At 38.0% G+C, this 20,413-nt stretch overlaps 1 protein-coding gene across 1 annotated transcript in view; it reads right to left on the reverse strand.

Annotated features, from left to right (window-relative positions):
* The window catches only part of FMN2 (formin 2), a 219,322-nt gene that overhangs the window by 30,201 nt on the left and 168,708 nt on the right, over window positions 1-20,413 (reverse strand). The window contains exon 16 of the mRNA XM_026649606.1: window positions 9,718-9,769. Coding sequence (XP_026505391.1) covers window positions 9,718-9,769 — 52 coding nt within the window. The remainder of the gene's footprint in view (window positions 1-9,717; window positions 9,770-20,413) is intronic.

The raw sequence follows: 20,413 nt of genomic DNA on the forward strand, positions 1-20,413 counted from the left end.
AGATAGTAGGTCTACCTACTTCATAAAGTACATGCTAGCCAGTGATTAACTTCACAGGTAAAACAGCTAATAATTAAGGTCAAGTAAGGGGAAGTGTAGGTGTGTTTGAAGAGGGAGAAGAACAGCTAGATGTAATCAACAAGACAGTATACAAATGCATGCAACTTATTGCTCTATTTAAATTTGACATGAGTTGTATTATATTAAGGCCCAACTTGTGTAGTGAGGCTTTATAAGTCCATTATAAGGGCAAAATTTGGCCCTTTGGATTTAAGGTGAGACATGAAAACAAGAGTACAGTGTATAGCTAGCAGTTAGTAGCTGCTCTCTGGAAAGTTAGTCAAATGAATTGTCATTATTAACCCCTCTCAGCATCATTTTGTTTAGAGGCAAAAGCAATGACTAATATTCAGTTCTCTTGTATAGAATATACAGCTCGTATAATATAAACATATTAGTGAAAACATGTAACCATGGAAACTCCATCTATCTGATCAAGGTTAGGCTTATGATTTGGAGGGCTCTCAGCAGCTCTAGCAGGTGGAATTAAGCCTCTTTCCTCTTGGGTCCTGCTTCAAAAAGGGACGGGCCTCCTAGTTTCTGAGATAGAAGACTGGGAGAAACAGGATCCCAAACAGTCATTTGGACAAGTTGGTATATTTCATTCAGGTTCCCTTTTTATTGTGGTTTCAAGGTTATGAGTGCATTTTCATACACTGTTTTTACACATTTCCACCTATTGCCATCCTTGTCCTGCATAATGAAAAGTGGGGAAATTTGATTGTAAACACAAGTATAGGGAAAAAAATCAAGCATTCAAAATTTTATAAGCAAATTTTGTTTTGTTAGGCAGAAAACAGTATTATTGTATTAAAAACAAAGCCAAGTTAACATACCACTTTAAATTAACTGCCAGGAACCATCAATCTTTCCTTGCTTTTGCCGATTTATATTGTGTAACTATGGTTTTTGTAATTTTGTTCTTTAGAGAACAAACTAAGGTCTCAAGTTTCTCCCCTGCCCCCCATAAAAAGTTTCCAAATGTTTGCAATGTTTTTCATTCTAAATCATCTTCCTCATCTCCACCCCTTCCATCCCATAAATGTATACTGAATGCAAAAAATGTTTTATTGCTCCAATAAAGAAAAAAAAATCAAACAACTTTGTATTTAGGGGGGGAAATTGCTTTGGAGGAATATCTTCACAGAGTACTCCTATGCCAGCCACCACCCAACATAAATCATAAAAGCGGAAGGCCAAGAAATTATATTGTGGCAGACTAGTATTTTGTGGTATTTTTCTATTCTTAATATAACAATGAACACTCAACATCCTTAATGCTTAATTATAACAACTGATAGTATCAAAAGCATAAATGAATAAATAATATAATTGCACAACATAAATATTTATAATTTATACTTTATAATGACTGTAGCAGATTCAGCAACACTTACAGATTCAGCAACTGTCACAGAACATACAGTGTAAGTGGCAGAGAATCGTTACATTCAACATGCAACATTCAGAATTTAAGCTATTTTATAATAATTTCTTTGGAAAAGTTACAATTTGCAGGGGACTGATTGACTCAGGATGTTGCTAATGGATTATGCCTTTCATCTCTAGAATACCAATGCAAATGCAGCCCAGGCCAGTAATCTAATGCCTGAAGCCATCCAGTGGTTGTTGGCTTCCTCAGTCTAGTTTCCCATGGACAAAGTCCATTATACAAAATCTACAACCACGACTGGAACAAAGCAGCAATCTTGTTGGAACTCTCAGAGGCCAAAGAGTGAAGTGAGCATGGAGACTAACCTACCTTTTCAACCCTAGAATTAGCCCCTTTAGCTCAGGATTGAGATATTTTGGTAGGGCACTTTGGGGAATCTTGCAATGTCAATGCCTGTGCTGTACCTGCTCTATAAATAAGAATAGGATCTCTAGGTCCAGGGCTGTGAAAGTTTTCTAATTAAATAAAGGTAAGTTGTGAACAGAATGCTAAATTATTTCTTTTTATTCAATATATGTTTTTTGATATTCTGTAACAGCTGTCAAAACCCTGGACCACAACCTTAGCCCTCCTTTTGGCTGTTTTGAACGACCCTGATGTAGAGGAATCCTCAGGTGACGAAACAATGACTTATCTGGCCTCTTTTCCCACAGTTTGATGTTTGCAACTTAACAGTCACACAACTATCACTATTGTGCATACCTGTTGAGCTACATGGAAACATGGTAAGCTGTGTGCTTAACTGGCCATTTGTGGTACATTCATGTACATCCATCTTTGAAAGTCAGGAGAAGATGTATGTTAAGATTAACATATGAGCTTCAATTATATTTAATAATCCCTTAGCCAGTTTAACTTGCACAAACAATGAGGTGCCTATTGACCCAGAATAGTAGTGGTCTGATCCACAATCTGTTGGCCTCATTGCAGCAAGCTAGAGGTATTTACCTCATATTAAGTTCCAACTTTCCTCCAGCTGTTCTGCTAACATACCTTATCTTCTCAACCTAGTGCATTTAAATGCACGTCTACACTGAAAATAAATCAAAACCAAAACCAAAGCAACACATGACAGTGAAACTCAGAGCCACAGTCAACTGAGTTGGGCTAATGGGGCGTATGCTACAGGGCTAAAAATAGCGATGTATGCTTCCCCCGTTAGGCTGGAGCCGAGCTTCTGAGACACCCCTCCACCCCCTGAGTCTCACAGCCTGGGCTCCAACCCAGCCCTGAATATCTTCGCTGCTATTTTTTAGTTTTGTAGTGCAAGCCCGGTATGCCAGAATCAGTTGACTGGGCTCTGAGACTCGCTGCTGCAGGGTTGGGTTTGGAGTTTTTTTATGCTGTGTAGACGTACCATAAGGCTACCATTTTTAAAGGAGTTGTGTGTGTGAGACGCGAGGTGACTTTCCACATAATATTTTTTGTTTTGAGTAATTTATTTTATTGACATAGGCCCAGTCCTGAAAGATGCTCCATGCTGGTGAACCCCAATGTCTCTGTGGATACTGGATGTCTCTGCAGGATGAGGGACATCAATTTCTTTAAATATATAAGTAGAAAGCTCCACATGTATCCTATCAGATTCAATATACATACAACATTAAACACAGCTTTGGCTAATGCCTGGCATCCCCTAAAGAAGCTGGGTAACAGGGTTGGGGCTCCTAATGTTTGGTATAGTGAGGAGACAGCCCTTTCCCCTCAGCCTCTTAACCCTCATGTTCTACCAGGGGAGGATGGTGAGGTCTCTGCAATGGGCTGGGGACCTGCCATGGAAGAAAAGTGGGTTGACAGCATGCCTCCACCAGGTGGAAACAATTAAGGAAGGAATGATGACCTGCACTGTACAGGTTTTTGGTGGATATGTCCCAGATGAGTTAAATTAATAAAGTTGTGGCCTAATTAAACCACATTCCTTGCAATTGTCTAACTTAACTGGTGTGCCCAGGACATTGGGAGCTGGATCAGGATCTAGCCCATAAGGTGGTTGTTATAGCAGAAGGGAAAAGAGCAATGCCTGCAGGGACATATATACTCTTCCTACTCTATTTTCTTCTCTACCTGTTCTACTTCCCAACAAAAATGTGGATGACAAAATTATCTAGGTTAGACAAGACTAAACTGTGAGGAACTACAGAAGAATCTAGCTAAACTTGCCAATTGGGCAATGTGATGGAAGATAACTTTCAATGCATGCAAGTGTAACCCACACACCTCCTGGGTGTGGTGTTCTGTCCCATCTAGTGGCATGGAGACCACTTAGAGAGAGAGATAAAATGAGTCTGCTCTACAGCCTTAGCTAACAGCGAGTTGGCTTTCAGCTCATGCGCTAGAGACTCATGCACTAAGCTCCAGAGGTCCCCGGTTCGATCCTGCCTGCTGATGATCAGGGTTCGTTGGCATTACATAAGCACAAGGTGATGCATGCTGCAAGAAAAATATGGTTAATCATATTCGAATTCAGCTGTAATCTCTCAAGAAAACAATCTTGGCATCACTGTAGTGAAACCACTTGCTGAACATGCAGTGGTTATCAAAAAAGTAAACATGCTGGAACTAAGGATTTTAATTTCTGCAATTAGAGAGTTTTTTGACTAACTCCTTGTTGTTGTTGTTTTTTTAAAAAACTCCTTTTCTAAAAGCTCAGTGCCACAGTGCTAGTTTTCAGCATAATTCTTACCTCAAACATATTGACTTTAATTATATTGGTGTCACTATTGCTTAGTAGCTCCACTATAACTGCTTTTTGAACTAACTCCTGCATCTCATTTACTGTAGAGCTAAGAATAGACCCTCCTTATGAGTCTTAGAACTAGCTATTCCAAGAAGCAACAATTTTTGATGGCATAAAATTGGTACTTCTAAGCCTTGTCCCAGAGTAAGATTTTATGGGAAATGTTATTCCCTAATTATCCATTATAGGGAATTTACATGGTCTGACACTTGCCTTTATTAGAGACAGGCCACTGGACTAGAATGACCATTGACCTCATGTGTGGCAGTTCCTAAGCTCATGTATTACCTGTTTCCTTTTTCCGCCCTTTTCCCACAGAGCATTTCCCTTCTACTACAACTAATATATAGCTATGATGTGTAAATTCCTACTGTATGTAACTCACACCAGTAATATGAGCCACCAAGTGAGAAGGAAATCTAACAGGGAAGGAACCAACTGTCAATTAATGGAAGGTCACAAGGGTATGGGCAGCAGGGAAAACAGTAGTGAAAGGGACCCAGAGGAGAAAGAAAGAGTCCAACCGTATTCTCTGACATTTCAGTTTAATTTTATTTTTTCTGCTCGATCTCTCTCTCTCTCCACTCTCAGCCTTGCTAGTGGGAGCATTCAACACATATTTCAAGCATTAATTCTATTACATTTTAGCTTTGCAGATCACCTTTGAAGGAAATCCAAACCATTGTGTGGCAGGGAGCGGATTGGGAGTAATGCTTAAGGTTTTAAAGGCTTACCAGACTTAGGTGCTAAATTTCTAGTATTGCTTTTCAACAGTACCATTCTACTATCAGGTTTGTTATTACTCAAGGTGTCATCAACCTGTCAGCACAAGAGCAGGTGCGAAGTATTGGTCCCTACCATATCTAATGCCATTGAAGCTGATGGAAGTTCTCTGCATGCAAGGACTGTCCTGTTAGGCCTACATTATTTCTCAGGGAATTTTGGAGGTAAACATTCCTACAATTCACCTGTTGCTACAGCAAAGAGAGCAACATAACATTGCTAAATGCATTAAAAAAAAAGTTCTGAAAACAAAGAGGTGCCTGAGAGACAGCACTTGGGAAGCACTTTAAACCCTAGCAATCCTTGGAATGTAGAAGTACCTGTACCAAATAATAAAATAAACTAAACCAAAACATCCTGAAATGGGTAGACAGGTGTTCCATATCCAACTGTACTCATCCTAAATTCCCTTGCCAATAATTACGTTAGTGTGCAGAAACCATTCATTTGTCCTTTTATTATAAATCAAGTATCTGTTATTGCATCACAGAGCAAATTTCAATTTCACATAGCAGAACTTATTCTATATTTTCATATCATTTTAAATCAATCACAACATAACCCAGCCAGGATGATAATCCAACATTTTGGCCTATCTGGCCTTCACTAGTGATCAATAGCAAAATGCATTTGTAATGCTCTCTTCTACAGCCTTCAGCCATCTAAGGAGTCCAAAGGAAAGCAGCCCTTAAATGGGAATGCCTCCTTGTAATCATATCTTATCACCATTTTGCTTGCAATCCTAGTAAACAGTGAAAACATATACATAAAAATATAGTTTATAATATTTGGAAGGGATACACTGTGTAATAATCTAGAAGACTCTAAACATACACTGCTCCAAGCAACATCATTTTCAGAGGCTCCACATAAATCATCTGAAATGGAGTAATTTTCAGTGCAAAGTAATTGTCTGGCTTTAGTACTTAGCTCCTGCTTCTACAAGAACCCGTATGAGAAGATATGAAGGCCGGGCACAGCTCTAACCATGTGCCAGTAACATGATGCTATAGCTGCTCCTCCTACCTTGCAATGAAGTGTGTGTGTGTGGGGGGGGGGTGAGAGAAAGGAAGGAAATTTCTGCATCATAAGTACTGTATTTCGGTGACAATGACTTTCTGATATTGTGGGCATCTTTTTCCTGTAAGAAATTGTATGATCAAACCTTATCCCTTCTGAATTTAATGAAATTCAGTTTCCTTCTCCCCGCCCCCAAAAATGGCACTAAAATTTCTCTCGCCACTCCCAGAAAATAAAGGCCATGATTAAAAACTTTTCAGCAAGCAAAAATGTTCAGTAACTGAACACAAAGAAAAGGGCTGGGGGGGGAAGGAGAGGAAATTGTTCTTCATTCTTCGTGAAAACAAGGCCAAGTGTTCTAATTTGAGTAGAGAGTCACTTCATCCATCCATCCATATCTAGTAGAAGTTCAGTATTTCAGCCATACTGCTGTGGGCCGCAGGACAAAACGAGAAGTGTTTAACCTAAATTACCTAAGGATTATTTAAAATGATAACAATGTAACACATAATTCTTGGCCCTTCTCCTCCCAACACTCTCCCTCTCTTCTCCCCCCTCAAAAAAAAAAAAAAAAAAAAGTGGTTCCTGCTTTAACTTGTGAAGTATTTGACAGGTTCACAAGTATTTAGGAATGAGGGTCTAATTGGAAAGTGCCAGGTTCCTTTTTATTGCACTTTATCAATATTGTTAAGGGAGTGATGTAATTGTTTGGGGTATGGCGAAGACATTCCATGTCACTTCAGTGTTAATATCAGGCTGGAGCCTTCCTTGTCTGCCTGCGTAAGCTAGATAAACACAGACCTGTGTGCTTTCTTCTCATCTCAGGATACTTACTCAGAGAGACCTTGGAACATATGCCTATTGTGTGCTAAACATTTCACTTTTCATTTTATCCATGTGCCAGAAATCCATTCCTTGGATAAACACTTTACATACTGACACTCTTAAAGTCACTAAACATGATAAATAAAGAGAGAATACATCATTTCAGAACCGATTAAACATTTTCTCACTTGTGAAAAATGAACAGCTATACACTGTATGGAGTCTCTAGAGCAGACATTCCATTTTCTTTGTCTTTATTTTGTGTGGAAGATTAACTTTCCATTTCAGCTCATCTATTGCACAACTCAGCTTCTCTAAAGTACATATTGTTGCACTGAGCCCAAAACATTATTCAAATTAGATTTGTTTTTGCAAGTGCTTTTTACCTAGAGTTTCTGTATTATTATGGTGATGTCAATTTTTAACATTTTATGCTATAGCTAAAAGGAGAGTCTGTGTTTCTTGCTAGAAGTTAAAGAAATACTATCATGAGGTAGATTTTAAGTTGTACATAGGCTGAAGTTAACCACTTCAAAAAGAAAAATCCAAGTACATTAATCACATTAATTTTGCTTCATCTAATCCATCACTTTTTCTTGTACTACTTACTTCTCTATTCATCCAATGCATTGCTGTTCTACCTATGATTAACAGAATGTAACTAATCTCTTATTTAGCTTTCCTAAGCTCGCCTCCTTTAAAAAAAGTTCAACATCCAAGCATTTTATTTAGAAGATATTTAAAGAAAACTTTAGCAATGAATATATCCTATTCAAAGGAGATTGACCTAGAAGCGACCTTCAAAATCTTAGCAAAAGTTTTATTCTAGTGGCTGAATGAGAATTTCAGTAGTGGGAAGGGAAAGAAGGGAGAAATGTATTTTTTTAAAGTACACATTGGTGCACTGAGTCCAAAACATTATTCAAATTAGATTTTTTTTGTTAGTGCTTTTTACCTAGAGTTTCTGTATTTTTATGGAGTTGTCCAGTTTTAACATTCCATGCTATAGCGAAAAAGAGAGTCTGTGTTTCTGGCTGGAAGTTAAAGAAATACTATCATGTAAATGTATTTTTCCATAGCTAGTGAGTGGACAGAATAAATTCTGTCTCTTAATATTAAATCTTGGGGTCTTAACATCATTGTTTTGTATACAACATAAAGGCTGCTAAAAGCCCAGATCATCCTTGCTAGACACATGCATGATGTGCTTATAAGGCATAATTCCTTTCCCCACCAACCTATGTAGGATCTAGAGTCTGCAGACAGAGGGAGAGAGGGGGCTAGTGGGCAGGAATAGACAAGGCCAGAGGAAGGACCATGGGGATGGACAGTCTGTTCTCTTTTCCACTGTCCCTATAGACATTAGATGTAGCCATAGCCATGGCCACAGGCACACATCATTAGAACAGTTCCAATGAAGCTAGGCTGGCAAGGAAATGGGGAGGAAGCAGGGAAGAGGAACCAATCAGAAACAAAGGCAGTGCTGAGGCACAGGGTCTCTGGACAGAATCCTTGGGGATTTGCTAGGTTCGGAAGTGAACTTTGAAGCCTGACAGCCCTGACAGAACAATACAGTCGGAGTGCTCAAAAATTTCACTTGCTTACCCAGAGGTTGGGTTTTACTATGGGATTTGGGTTACAGCTTTTGAAGATCCTGAGCCTGCAGTTTAGCAATTATAAAACTCTAAATGATTTTAATAATGTCTTACATATAATTTACCATGGCTTCAGATGAGCAAAAGTAACATATTTTTTGTTCCATTTTCACATCATGAGGCCCACTCACAAAAGTATTTATGCTGCACTACTTAGCAATCCTATATTCTCCCAGTTGAATTGAAAGAGATGAGAGCAAATCAAAGCTGACTATATTATGGGGTTTTCTATTCACTGGGTATAACTTTGGTGCTATGATGATAATTAAATACAATTCTATGGAAAGAGAGTACAGTTTAACACTAAAAGAGACACAAGTCCTTGCACTTAATTAGCAAAGTCTATAAAAAGCACGTTAACCTACACATTTGTATCTAATAAGAAGTTCCAATTGCATTCACTAGTACTGGGTAAAAATAAATAAATTATACACCACAAATAAAACCAGGTAAAGAAATGCATTTATCAGTCTCCTCAGAAGATCCTAGAATATAAACAGTGTTTGTTTACTTATTTTTCATTTTGGTCCGTTACTGTGACTGACAAAGTAATCTTTCCTCCCGTCACCTTTTACTCCATCATTTAAACAAACATTGAAAAACACGTGTACATACATGTTACCCCCTGACACACACACCACAAGTTGTGAAATACAGCACAGTTGAGGAATTTTCCCGATTTTGAAACTTTTACATTGCTCATATATGTAGTGAAATTTGTGGTTTCATCACAAAAATCATTTGAAGAAAAATTTGAGTTCTTACAGATCAAATCACATTTAATTATACACATCCTTGATATTAAAAAATATTATTTTGTACAGCAGACATTTCGTAAGTGAAGAAACCAGTATTTAATGAATAATGGCAAGGGTGTGTGTATATTATATGTCTACTAAATCACCTAAGATCTTGTGTGGTTCAAACAGTTCACTCATACACCAATGTCTTTTTTTTTTTTTTTTTTTTAAACATAAAGATGGGTATATTTCCAGTTACAATAGTCTTCTGTGCATGCTTGGGTTGTTTTGATTTTTTATTCTAAAGTTCAAAACAAAAGCTGACAAATAAATATCACTTGTATTTTTGAATGCATTTTTTTGCTATCCAGAAAATTCTGTTAGTGTTGGCTTGAAAAACACATCTTTCAAAGGAAAAAGTTTTATTGCGTTAGTTCATCTCACCTTTTATGTGCTTCTGTCAGTGACTTCTCTTCATTTTCTTGGTCGATTTTAGCTGCACAACAGACAGGAAATGGATTAGCTACAAGAAGAATACCTCACAAATTTCTTTAGTGATAAATGCTTTTTGTTGAAAATGTCCTGTAAAGTATCTATCTTTCAATTTATAAGAATGCGCATGTCAGGTTTTATTGACATGTATATTAATTCTAAATCAACCATGAATTTTAGAACACAGCCCCATTTTAAAAGAATAAGCTCAAAAGGAGCTTGATGGAAAAAAATACCCTCCCAATTTAACACAAATAAATGGGACCACATCATGGAAAAGGCTTAAATAAGTAGGCCTTAAAAAGAAAGACCTTGGAATGCCCCCTGAAAATCAACACACTTGGGCTCTTATGGACCCAGAGGGAAATAATATTCCAGGAAGAAGTAATGAAAAATACCCTCCAACCAGGCCCCCCCTAATATTTACATTTGATGACTGTGAGTAAAAACCCCATAGCTGACTAACTGTTGGAGTATAGCCTTAGGAAAGAAGCATCTCTAGGAAAGCCAGGATCCAAACCAGTAATGGACATGAGTGGATGTACAAAACCCACAATTAGTGCATTGTTAATGAGAGTCTCATTCCCGCAGTCAGAGACAGCTATCATTTTGCCAACAATGGTGCTCACAAAAAGAATTCAAAACACTGAACTGTATTTGCTATAAATTTGTGAAGACTCCATTTTCCAATTTTAATTTTCTTTTGCTTTTCATTTTATTCCAATTTATCTTATTTATGCAGGAGTCTTGATACACAAGGCACACAAAACCACAACACATTTCAACTCAGAGATTTTACCAGTCTGAAGAACAGCAGAATGCCTGCTATGTGCATGTGTAAGCTCAGATTAAATTTACTCCTATGCATAAGGCTAACAAAAAAGCATGCACAATTTATTTTAACGGGTATTTTAACAGATTCCTTCAACCTGGAATCTGATTCCCCTCTTTGGTCCCTCAAAGCAAAAGTTTGCTGACTTGCAGAGTAATTTCCAAGGCCTATTTTGAGGGTGTAAGTGGGTATTAAGTGGCGTAGAGGCTCTGTGTTGTCATAGAATCATAGGACTGGAATGGACCTCAAGAGGTCATTTAGTCCAGTCCCCTGAGCTTATGGCAGGACTAAGTATTATCTAGACCATCCCTGACAGGTGTTTGTCTAACCTGCTCTTAAAAACCTCCAATGATGGAGATTCCACAACCTCCCTAGGCAATTTATTCCAGTGCTTAGTTTTTCCTAATGTGCAACCTAAGCCTCCCTTGCTGCAATTTAAGCCCATTGCTTCTTGTCCTATCCTCAGAGGTTAAGAAAAACAATTTTTCTCCCTCCTCCTTGTAACAACCTTTTATGTACTTGAAAACTGTTATCATGTACCCCCCTTCAGTCTTCTCTTCATCAAGGTTGAATTTCAATACAGGATTGTAACATATGGCAAAAATCTAAAACGATTCTTACTTTTCATTCAGTTTACCACTTCACTGCAGCCAGCCATGCTCATCTAATAATGGATGCTCAATATTGCCCCCACATTATAGGTATATCACCTTTTGAAATACTAACTTCTACATTTAAAAAAGGATGCTACTGCATCCTGAAACCATTAGTAGTTGCAAGTCTGGCCGGAAATGATCAGAGTGGAAAGTGAATTTCAAATTGGTTGTAAGAATAATCACCAATGAGGATTTCTTCATCCATATAGCTCAAAACACTTTACAGAGTTGGGCTAGCACTACTGTGTCTATTTTACAGAGGGGGAGACTGTGGCAAGAGAGATGCAAAGTGATTTGCCCATGGTCACACAGCCAGTTAGAGCCAGGATGTGAATCCATGCTCATGGCTCCCACTCCAGTATTGACCCATTCAGCTATATACTTTTTAGCATAAAGATCACGGGGCTGACCCTGAAGCCCTTGCTATAGGTGTAGTGCTTACTACCATGAGTTGACATCAACAGGATTACATGTGGTAACATGCATTATTTCTAGCAATAGTTATCTGAAAGTTCAGGCCCTATTTCAATGTTTAAAAAACAAACCACAGGAAACTTGAAGAGCACATGAAGCCTGCCTGATTATGGGTTTCATTACTAGCTTGAAACTCAGCCCAGATTCTTATAAACGTTTGTGTAGCTTCACAATGCTTTCGAGAGAACCTGAGCCCAGTGTTGATTAAACCTGGGCTGACTTACGGTTTACATGAGAGCCTTGCATGGCTTCGGATGTGAAACCAGGTGAAACTTGGCAGTTTAAACTGAGCTTCATTATAATAATATATATATTTCTAACTTCAATCCTGTAACTCAAAGTGACACTCATTTTGAAACAATGTGGATGAAGACTGAACAAAATAGTTGAAAAGCTCTCTGTGTAGCAAACGCACCAATCTCTCACTTTCGGTTCACAAAGTATCCCTATATAGAACTGCTAAAAATAAAAATAATTTATTACTGAAACATTTAACTTGGGCTCCTCTAATCCGCTTAAAATCCACTGCAGAAAACTTAGATTGGTTAATGTTTGACAAGCTGAGGTCAGTGGTTTTTAAATGCCTGTACAGTATCTGAAAGTCATAACTAAACAACATTCCCCACTATTTCCAAGATTACTTGGTTCTGACAAGATTGTTCAAGCTGGCGGCAGAGTTTTTTCCCTTCTTTGCCCATTAGATGGTTTATACAAGCTTACAGGTCAATTGTTTACTATATAAAAATGGGGGAAATGTTCTGCAATTTACTGTTTGAAAGTGCTCAAGCATGAACAATATTACACCATAAAAATGTGCTTCAGGCTGAACAAGGCATGACTGAAAACATCTCTATGCTGGAGTACTTTAAAAAAAATGACAAGAAAAGTAGTTATCCTGAACATCCACATGGGGGGGGGGGGGGAGAATAGCTTTTTACAGAGATTTGTGCTTGTTAATATTTCATTTAGAAAAAGGACTAATATACATAGAACAGAACTTTGAGAAGTCCCTAAATGACACAAGGGCATAATCTGCATATTTTTGTTAAAAGTTTTAAATATATACATACATGATAGTCAGAGCTACACAGACAGATTCTCTCCTGTATTAGACCACCACTGGGCACAGGAGGAAGGCAGAGAGTTTCCGGGGGTGGGGGTGAGAGTCTGTTCCTCAAGGCTGGCCCATGCTACCCCAACCTCAGCCTCCATCCTAATGATACTTAAAGCAGGTGCTGGAGGCCATAACTCACTTGAGAATCTGGCCCACAGTCTACCTACCCTCCTAACTTTCTAGAGGTGAAGTGTTTTAAACTGTTAAAGAATAACACAAAAATGATTCTGCAGTAACATGAAGGTAAGTGACACACCCATGAAAGCAAGTTAACATCAAGATTAAAACAGACACCTTCATATGTTTTCTACTACGTAGCTCTCATGTAGTCCTTTTCATCAATAGATCTTAAATATCTTTACTACAAACTATTATTACATGGATCTCATGTACTATAGGTGTTTTTTGCTGGTGATCTTCCCCATAATGAAAATATTACATGTGTTGTTGTCATCATCTTCTCTTCCCTCTAACAGTTTAACTAATCCTTGACGCTAACCTTCTGGTCAGTCTCAAAGTTGCAGCTCACTCCTCCTAAAGGATGCATTACCCCAGTAAATGATAATCCCTAAATTTTATCTCCTGGATTATGAACAGAACTTATTTTTTATTTAGCTGCTTTCATACTCTCAATATTTCACAGGGGTCTGCATGCACTTAAGAACTCACATAGCATTGTAAGTACAAATCTACTTTAAAACAGAAATATATCGAATGGTAATATTGGCAAGGGTGGGGGCTATTCTGGTTTTTTTCATAAACTGCTTGGGTATCAAAGAATCAAGGGCTAAAAAGTGACTTTTCATGGGACAAGCGAAATGAGGTGCCTAAACCTCATACATACTGTACATTGACTCTATCTAATCTTTTTAATATTTCTATATATGGTGCATCATGATTTCCCATGGCAGGGTGTTCCATTGTTTAAGCTCTTATCAGGATATGTTCCTTATATTTAATCTACATTTGCCCTACCTTAGTGTAAAGCCCTATACTTCCTGTAATACTTTATAATTTTTGGTCACAATTCTAGTACATTTCTTTGGCCTCATCTCATTTCTCCACAAATATTTGTATACAAAGTATCATAGCCCCTTTCTATTCAATTCTTTCAACTACAGTATATATGCATTGTTCAACTTTTTTCCTGTCTGACCTTCCAGCTCTTGTCTTTGCTGTTATTCTTTGTGTTATCTTTATTTTACTGTTCTATGTTTTATAATCAGGTGTACAAAACTGTACACAGTATTCCACAAGTACTCAGTCTACTGGAATTACCAATATGTACACATCACAAAATGGTATTTGTTTTTATCCTACAGCTGTGCACTTTAAATTCCTGCAGGCCCAGATTCTGCAGAGACTTAAATACATGCATAACTTTACACACAAGTAGCCACACTGAAGTTAGATATTCCGATAATGGAATTTGAAGCATTGAAAATAAAAAGATTAGGAGAAGCATATACAGATTATCTAGAAATTGAAGATGTTTAGTAAAGAAATGTTATTTATGTTCCTGCAAATATAATTTAAAAAATATACAACATGAATTTGAGTATAGAAAATGCAAAGACTTAAGCATTCAAAGAAGGGTTTGCACGAATAGTCCCACTGACTTTGATGGTATGTCATGCTCCAGTCATACATTGCTCAAGTCCTGGTATGACTGGCTACTTAATGCAAAAAAAAAAAAAAAAAAAAAAAAAAAAAATCACCAAATCCTTTTTTTGTATTTCCACGCACCTAACATTTGCCTATATTGTTCTCCCCCAAGCAGATGTCTTTGAATTTTCTATATTAAACTTCATTTAAAAAAATTTGTAGGAAAGTAAATGGTATTTTTCTGTTGCTAGCCTACTTCATCTTCTAAGTATTCTCCACATTGCTCTATTTTTTGTGTTTGCAACTCCTTCAAATTCTCTTATCTACAAATCTGGCCCTTTCATCGCTTATCTCAGTTTCCAGATCAGTTATAAAGATATTTAACAATACCAGCCCTAGAGATAACTCTGCCATATAGACCACAAGTTGAACATAATTCTCTTTCAACCCTCAAAGATTATTCTGTTTCTCTACCATTGTAGCCCTTATTTGGGAGGTTGCATTTGCAGACATCAGTTGGTACTGACTGTGAAAAGGCCTAAATTTGCTATGCTTGGACAAACCAGTGCTACATCTCCTGTTGCAAGGGAGGGTTTTATTAGGATCTATAAAGTTTATTTACCATTGACACTGAGGCTGAGTAAGCACTAGCCGGAACTGGTAAAAAAAAAAAAAAAAAATTGCTACATATCTCCCCCGCTTGGGCAACTGGCCACCTAGATCAGGCAGAGAGAAATCAAGGACAAAGGAGACACTTGCTTTGGAGAAAGGGTGTAAGAGGTTGGACAGAGACCTCTGAATTCCTCACCTTTTCCCTCCTCTGGGCCAGGCAGGCTGAACTCTAGGACCTCATGATGTCCTTACCAGTCCTTCAGCCAATATGCTCACCCCAAAGCAGGGAGAGAAGACAAGTGAAGACAAGATAAAGAGGATAAACTGTTCAATGGACCACACAAACCAAAGCCCTCATGCTGGACCAGTAGTAAAACGTACCATTTTAGCCTACATAATTTCTGCCTAACCTTCCAAGAGTGAGAATGTCCCCTCTCCCCTCCCCTCCTGAGCAGAGTGCAAGCACTCCAGGGGCTGCACTTGCAATGAGATATATAATTATTTTATTTAGGCATTTCTATAACACTCAACACTATAGAATCCAAGTATCTGACATTATTAAGGGCAGAAGATCAATGCAGAATAGAAGGATAATAAGACAAAGGGAAATCTCTTGGGGGAACTCCTTCCTTTTCCTCCCCATTTTCCCCCTCTCCTCCTCCTGATTTTATGCATGCACTTTTGGTTTAACCTCTTGGATTTTGTTGTTTGATCTCTTGTTGTAAGCTTAATATCCCTTAATGTAGTCAGGGAGAGGAGTGGCATTGGGGAGCGAGTCAGCAGTGATTATGGATGGAAAATAGCAGAAATAAGTGGTTCTGAGGAAGTATTTAAAAGAGGTGAGTGTATCAATAATCTTCAGACGATGACAGTGGCTAATATTTGATGGCCTTGTGAAAAAAAAATTAAACCCTTTGCTGAATCCTGAATGTGCATCAACCCCCGAAATTACCTACAGAAAATCTATTTGAAATTAACAGAAAATTAGGGCTTACCAGGTACTGTATGTGAAAATGTACCGAGATAAGCATAGTTACAAGACAGAATTACTATTTAGTTCAAATTCAGAAAATACTCTGAGCAGGCCTTGTGGTATTAAGATGAGGTCTATTCTAATGGCATTCAAACATCCATCTTAAACTTTTTGTTCCACCACAACTTTCTGTTGCTGTTCTGTGTTATGATCTTGACCCAGTGATTATGGTCTGTAGTCACCGTCTGAATCCAAAACCTTTTAGCAGCTTAAGCTATTTCTTCTGAACCAGTTCCAAAGGACTGTGAGCAAGCAGAGGCACAAAACTGCAATCCCTTCTGATCTCCCGCTCTCACTTAAGGGAATATCACATCTTCTCAGGTAATTGAATACAGGAATGCATTTGAGTAATCTCAGATGGAAGGCAACAAGAACCCTTTCATCTACTTGTCAATGCTCTATATCTTTTTGCTTTTTCTTCTTTTTTTATTTAAAGTGTTAACTACTATTTATTTATAATTAGCTATGAATGTTCCTTCCAGTCACTTCCATATGTAGCGAGCTTTTTAAAACAGATACAGTTCCTTTACAATGAGTCACTACACCTCTATAGTTTTCAATACATCTATGTACAGTGAATTGAGATCCAAACATTTGCATAATGTATAAATGTTCTACACTATATTCATGATAAGACCACATTGCAATAGAAGGATGCACCCACAGGGATTCCCATCTCTGGATTTCTCTTGACAACTAAATTCATAGAAAGGTTTTGGCAGAAAGTACAAAAAAATAGACATTTTTTTATTCATGAAATTACAATCAAGCCTTTTAAATACTTCATACTTCAGTCTTCATACAGTCTTCAAATTAGGGCTGTCAAACATTTAAAAGAAATTAATCATGATCAATTATGAGATTAATGAAATAGTCATGATTAATTGCACTGTTAAACAATACCATTTATTTAAATATTTTTGGAATATTTGGATGTAGAAAACAGGTATTCACATGGCACTGTTATCATCATCATCGACGATCCCTTGATGGAAGGTTGGAAAGATGTTATTTCCCATTGTAGAAGCCTATGCGTGGTGTCTTTTAATATGGGGAAGCTGATACACCTACAGCAACCACATGATCATGACAAGCTGGAGGTCTGGGGCCCGGTGGCAGAAAAAGTCCGAGACGACTGGAGATCTCCAACATGCTGCAGCCTTCATCCGCTTTCACAGCTGTTGGGATCTGAAGACCCTCTTCCGCCTGATCCACTGTTGAGGACTTGGGGGATTGGATCGTGCTTTGTCTGGGACCTCCTCTCAGACCTGTTTGCCTTGGGAGATCCTACCAGCAGCATAAAGCTCCTGACAACATAGTTCTGAGGATCATTGGAACACGCAAGCCTCTTTACCACAACTAGGTAACGGTCCACGAAGAGCAGCACTGTTGTAGCCAGTGTTGCAAGGTATTTATGTACCAGATATGCTAAACCTTCGTATGTCCCTTCATGCTTCGACTACCATTCCAGAGGACATGCTTCCATGGTGATCATGGGTTCTGCTCGATAATGACCCAAATCAGTGCAGACAGAGGCACATTCATTTTCACCATCTGAGTCAGATGCCACCAGTGTAGAACTGATGAATGAAATTGTTTTTAATTGTTCACTTTATTAATGTAACTTCATAAGTAAAGTTTTATGAATGAAACAATATTCATTCATAAAACCGGTTACCCCAATAACTGACTAATTAACAATTAAGATGCTTGTTAAGAGCCATAGCTGTTCAGTCAGCTGCCTTTGTAAGTTTCACTGTCAATCCAATTCCTGCTTAAATCACTGAGATTTGCACTTTCAGTATTGTAACTTCTGTTCACCATTTATTACACTTGCCTACAGTGTAACTTCTGTTCACTGTTTGCCATCCATTATACTTGTCTATATTGTAACTTCTGTTCACTGTTTGCCATATTGTAATTCAAACCCCATTTTACAACGCTTACTCCATTTTGTAAGGGCTTGCTGCAACCTTCGTTTTTGCAAACCCTGCTGTAATCTTATTAGTTTAGTTTAGATGTGTGAATGAGGTATGTATGGATGATGGAATCAACCTCCAGCCCCAGCCTGTCCTGATTAAATAGAGTTCAAACACCAACGGCTGAAGATGCAGACAAGAGCCCTAACAAAGTAAGAAGAATCCACCCTAAAAAGAAAAGGTACAATAAAAGGAAGATCAAAGCCCGGTCCGAGTCTGAAAGTCATGTCTGCAATTGACGGGTGATCAATCACCAAACCTGGAGGCAGCGTGACACAGCAAGACCTATAGACTCTAGATTCAAACTAAAGCCTACAAAAAGGATGGGTGAGATGGAAAACTTTGGAGGAGGGTAACATTCTGCTGCCAACATGGAAGGGCATCGGTGCATGTCCAACAGAGACCCAGCTCGTCCTTGTGCCCGGCTTTCCTGGCCAGTTAGCCGCCACAAGCTACGAACCCAAGCTGCAAACTCAAGCCACAGACTCAAGCAGGACTGGTAACTATGCAGCAGCTGCAGAACATCTGATGGATGTGTGTGTGTGTGTGTAGGTATTAGGTATAATGTGTGTGTATAAGGATTAAGATATTAGTTATTGGTCATAAATCAAATTGTCATCATAATAAATGTGGCATCTTTATCTTGTCCCCTTTAATAAGATCCTGCTAGTTTTTATTGGTATAACACCAGCAGAAGGTTGATTTTCCTTTTTGGTGGTTCAGGTTCTGTAGTTTCTGCATCGGAATGTTGCTCTTCTGAAAGCATGCTTCACACCTCACCCTGCTCAGATTTTGGAAAGCACTTCAGATTCTTAAACCTTGGGTCGAGTGCTGTAGCTAACTTTAGAAATCTCACATTGGTACCTTTTTTGAGTTTTGTCAAATCTGCAGTGAAAGCATTCTTAAATTGAACAACATATGCTAGGTCATCCTCAAAGACTGCCATAACACAAAATACATGGCAAAATGCAGGAGACTTACAATTCTCCCCCAAGGAGTTCAGTCACAAATTTAATTAACACATTATATTTTAACAAGCATCATCAGCATGGAAGCATGTCCTCTGGAATGGTGGCCGAAGCATGAAGGGGCATACAAATGTTTAGCATGTCTGATACGTAAATACCTTGTAATGCCAGCTACAACAGTGCCAACACTTTCAGGTAACATTGTCAATAAGAAGCAGGCAGCATTAGCTCCTGTAAACATAAACAAACTTATTTGTCTTTGTGATTGGCTGAACAAGAAGTAGGACTGAGTAAACTTGTAGGTTCTAAGGTTTTACATTGTTTTGTTTTCGAGTGCAGTTATGTAAAAAAATAATTCTACATTTGTAAATTGCACTTTCACGATAAAGAGATGGCACTACAGTACTTGTATGAGATTAATTGGAAAAAATACTATTTCTTTTGTTTATCTTTTTTACAGTGCAAATATTTGTAATACAAAATAATATAAAGTGAGCACTGTGTACTTTGTATTCTGTGTTGTAATTGAAATCAATTGGAAATGTACAAAAAACATCCAAAAATATTTATATTCAATTTCAATTAGTATTCTATTATTAACAGTGCAATTAAAATAGTGATTAATTGTGACTAATTTTTTAATCTAGTTAATTTGTTTTGCGTTAATCGCTTGAGCTAACTGTGACACCCCTACTTCAAATACTTCAGGATAAAACTACTAATATAGTTTCTAATATGCAGACCTGATTTACAACTGTGTTACTGAAGTTCTGTGCCAGCATAATTTTCCATCAATATCATAAACTTGGATTCGATTGTCTTTATTTCAGATGTCTGAACCTCAGAATGGCATTACACTGGCTTATATCTGGAGTAATGCAGTGATTTATGAGACCATATATATTTATATTTTTTTTTTATTTAGTTTTCAGTTTATCAATAAAACACATGAACCAACTATTTAAGCTTTTTGGCACATTTACCAACACTGAAACACAATAGAAACATTAACCTGATAACAAGAGAGGGCACTGTGACCAAAGCAGATGGAGGTTGCTTGAGCTCTGAAGTGGCCCACTAGGAATCTCCAAACATCATCCCCTAAACCCCATCATCCATCCCCTAGAAATATTGCATCTGCCTACTGAAATGCCCAAGAAACCCTTTAGCTGTGCATCTTCCTCTCTTGCTCTGAAAGAACCAACAAAAACAGAGGAGATCTGCCTCCCCCACTTCTACAAACAAAATGGTGCCTGAGCTTGATGGAATGCAGCTGATGGCTGTACTACAACAGGTGGCCATAGATACTCTGTTGGAATCAAATCTGCAGTTTCCACCCTACAGACCACAATGACTGATTCAGAGTGCACTACAA

This window comes from Terrapene carolina, unplaced genomic scaffold, assembly GCF_002925995.2.
Source record: "Terrapene carolina triunguis isolate 2854851 unplaced genomic scaffold, T_m_triunguis-2.0 Scaffold85, whole genome shotgun sequence".
Classification (NCBI taxonomy): domain Eukaryota; kingdom Metazoa; phylum Chordata; order Testudines; family Emydidae; genus Terrapene; species Terrapene triunguis.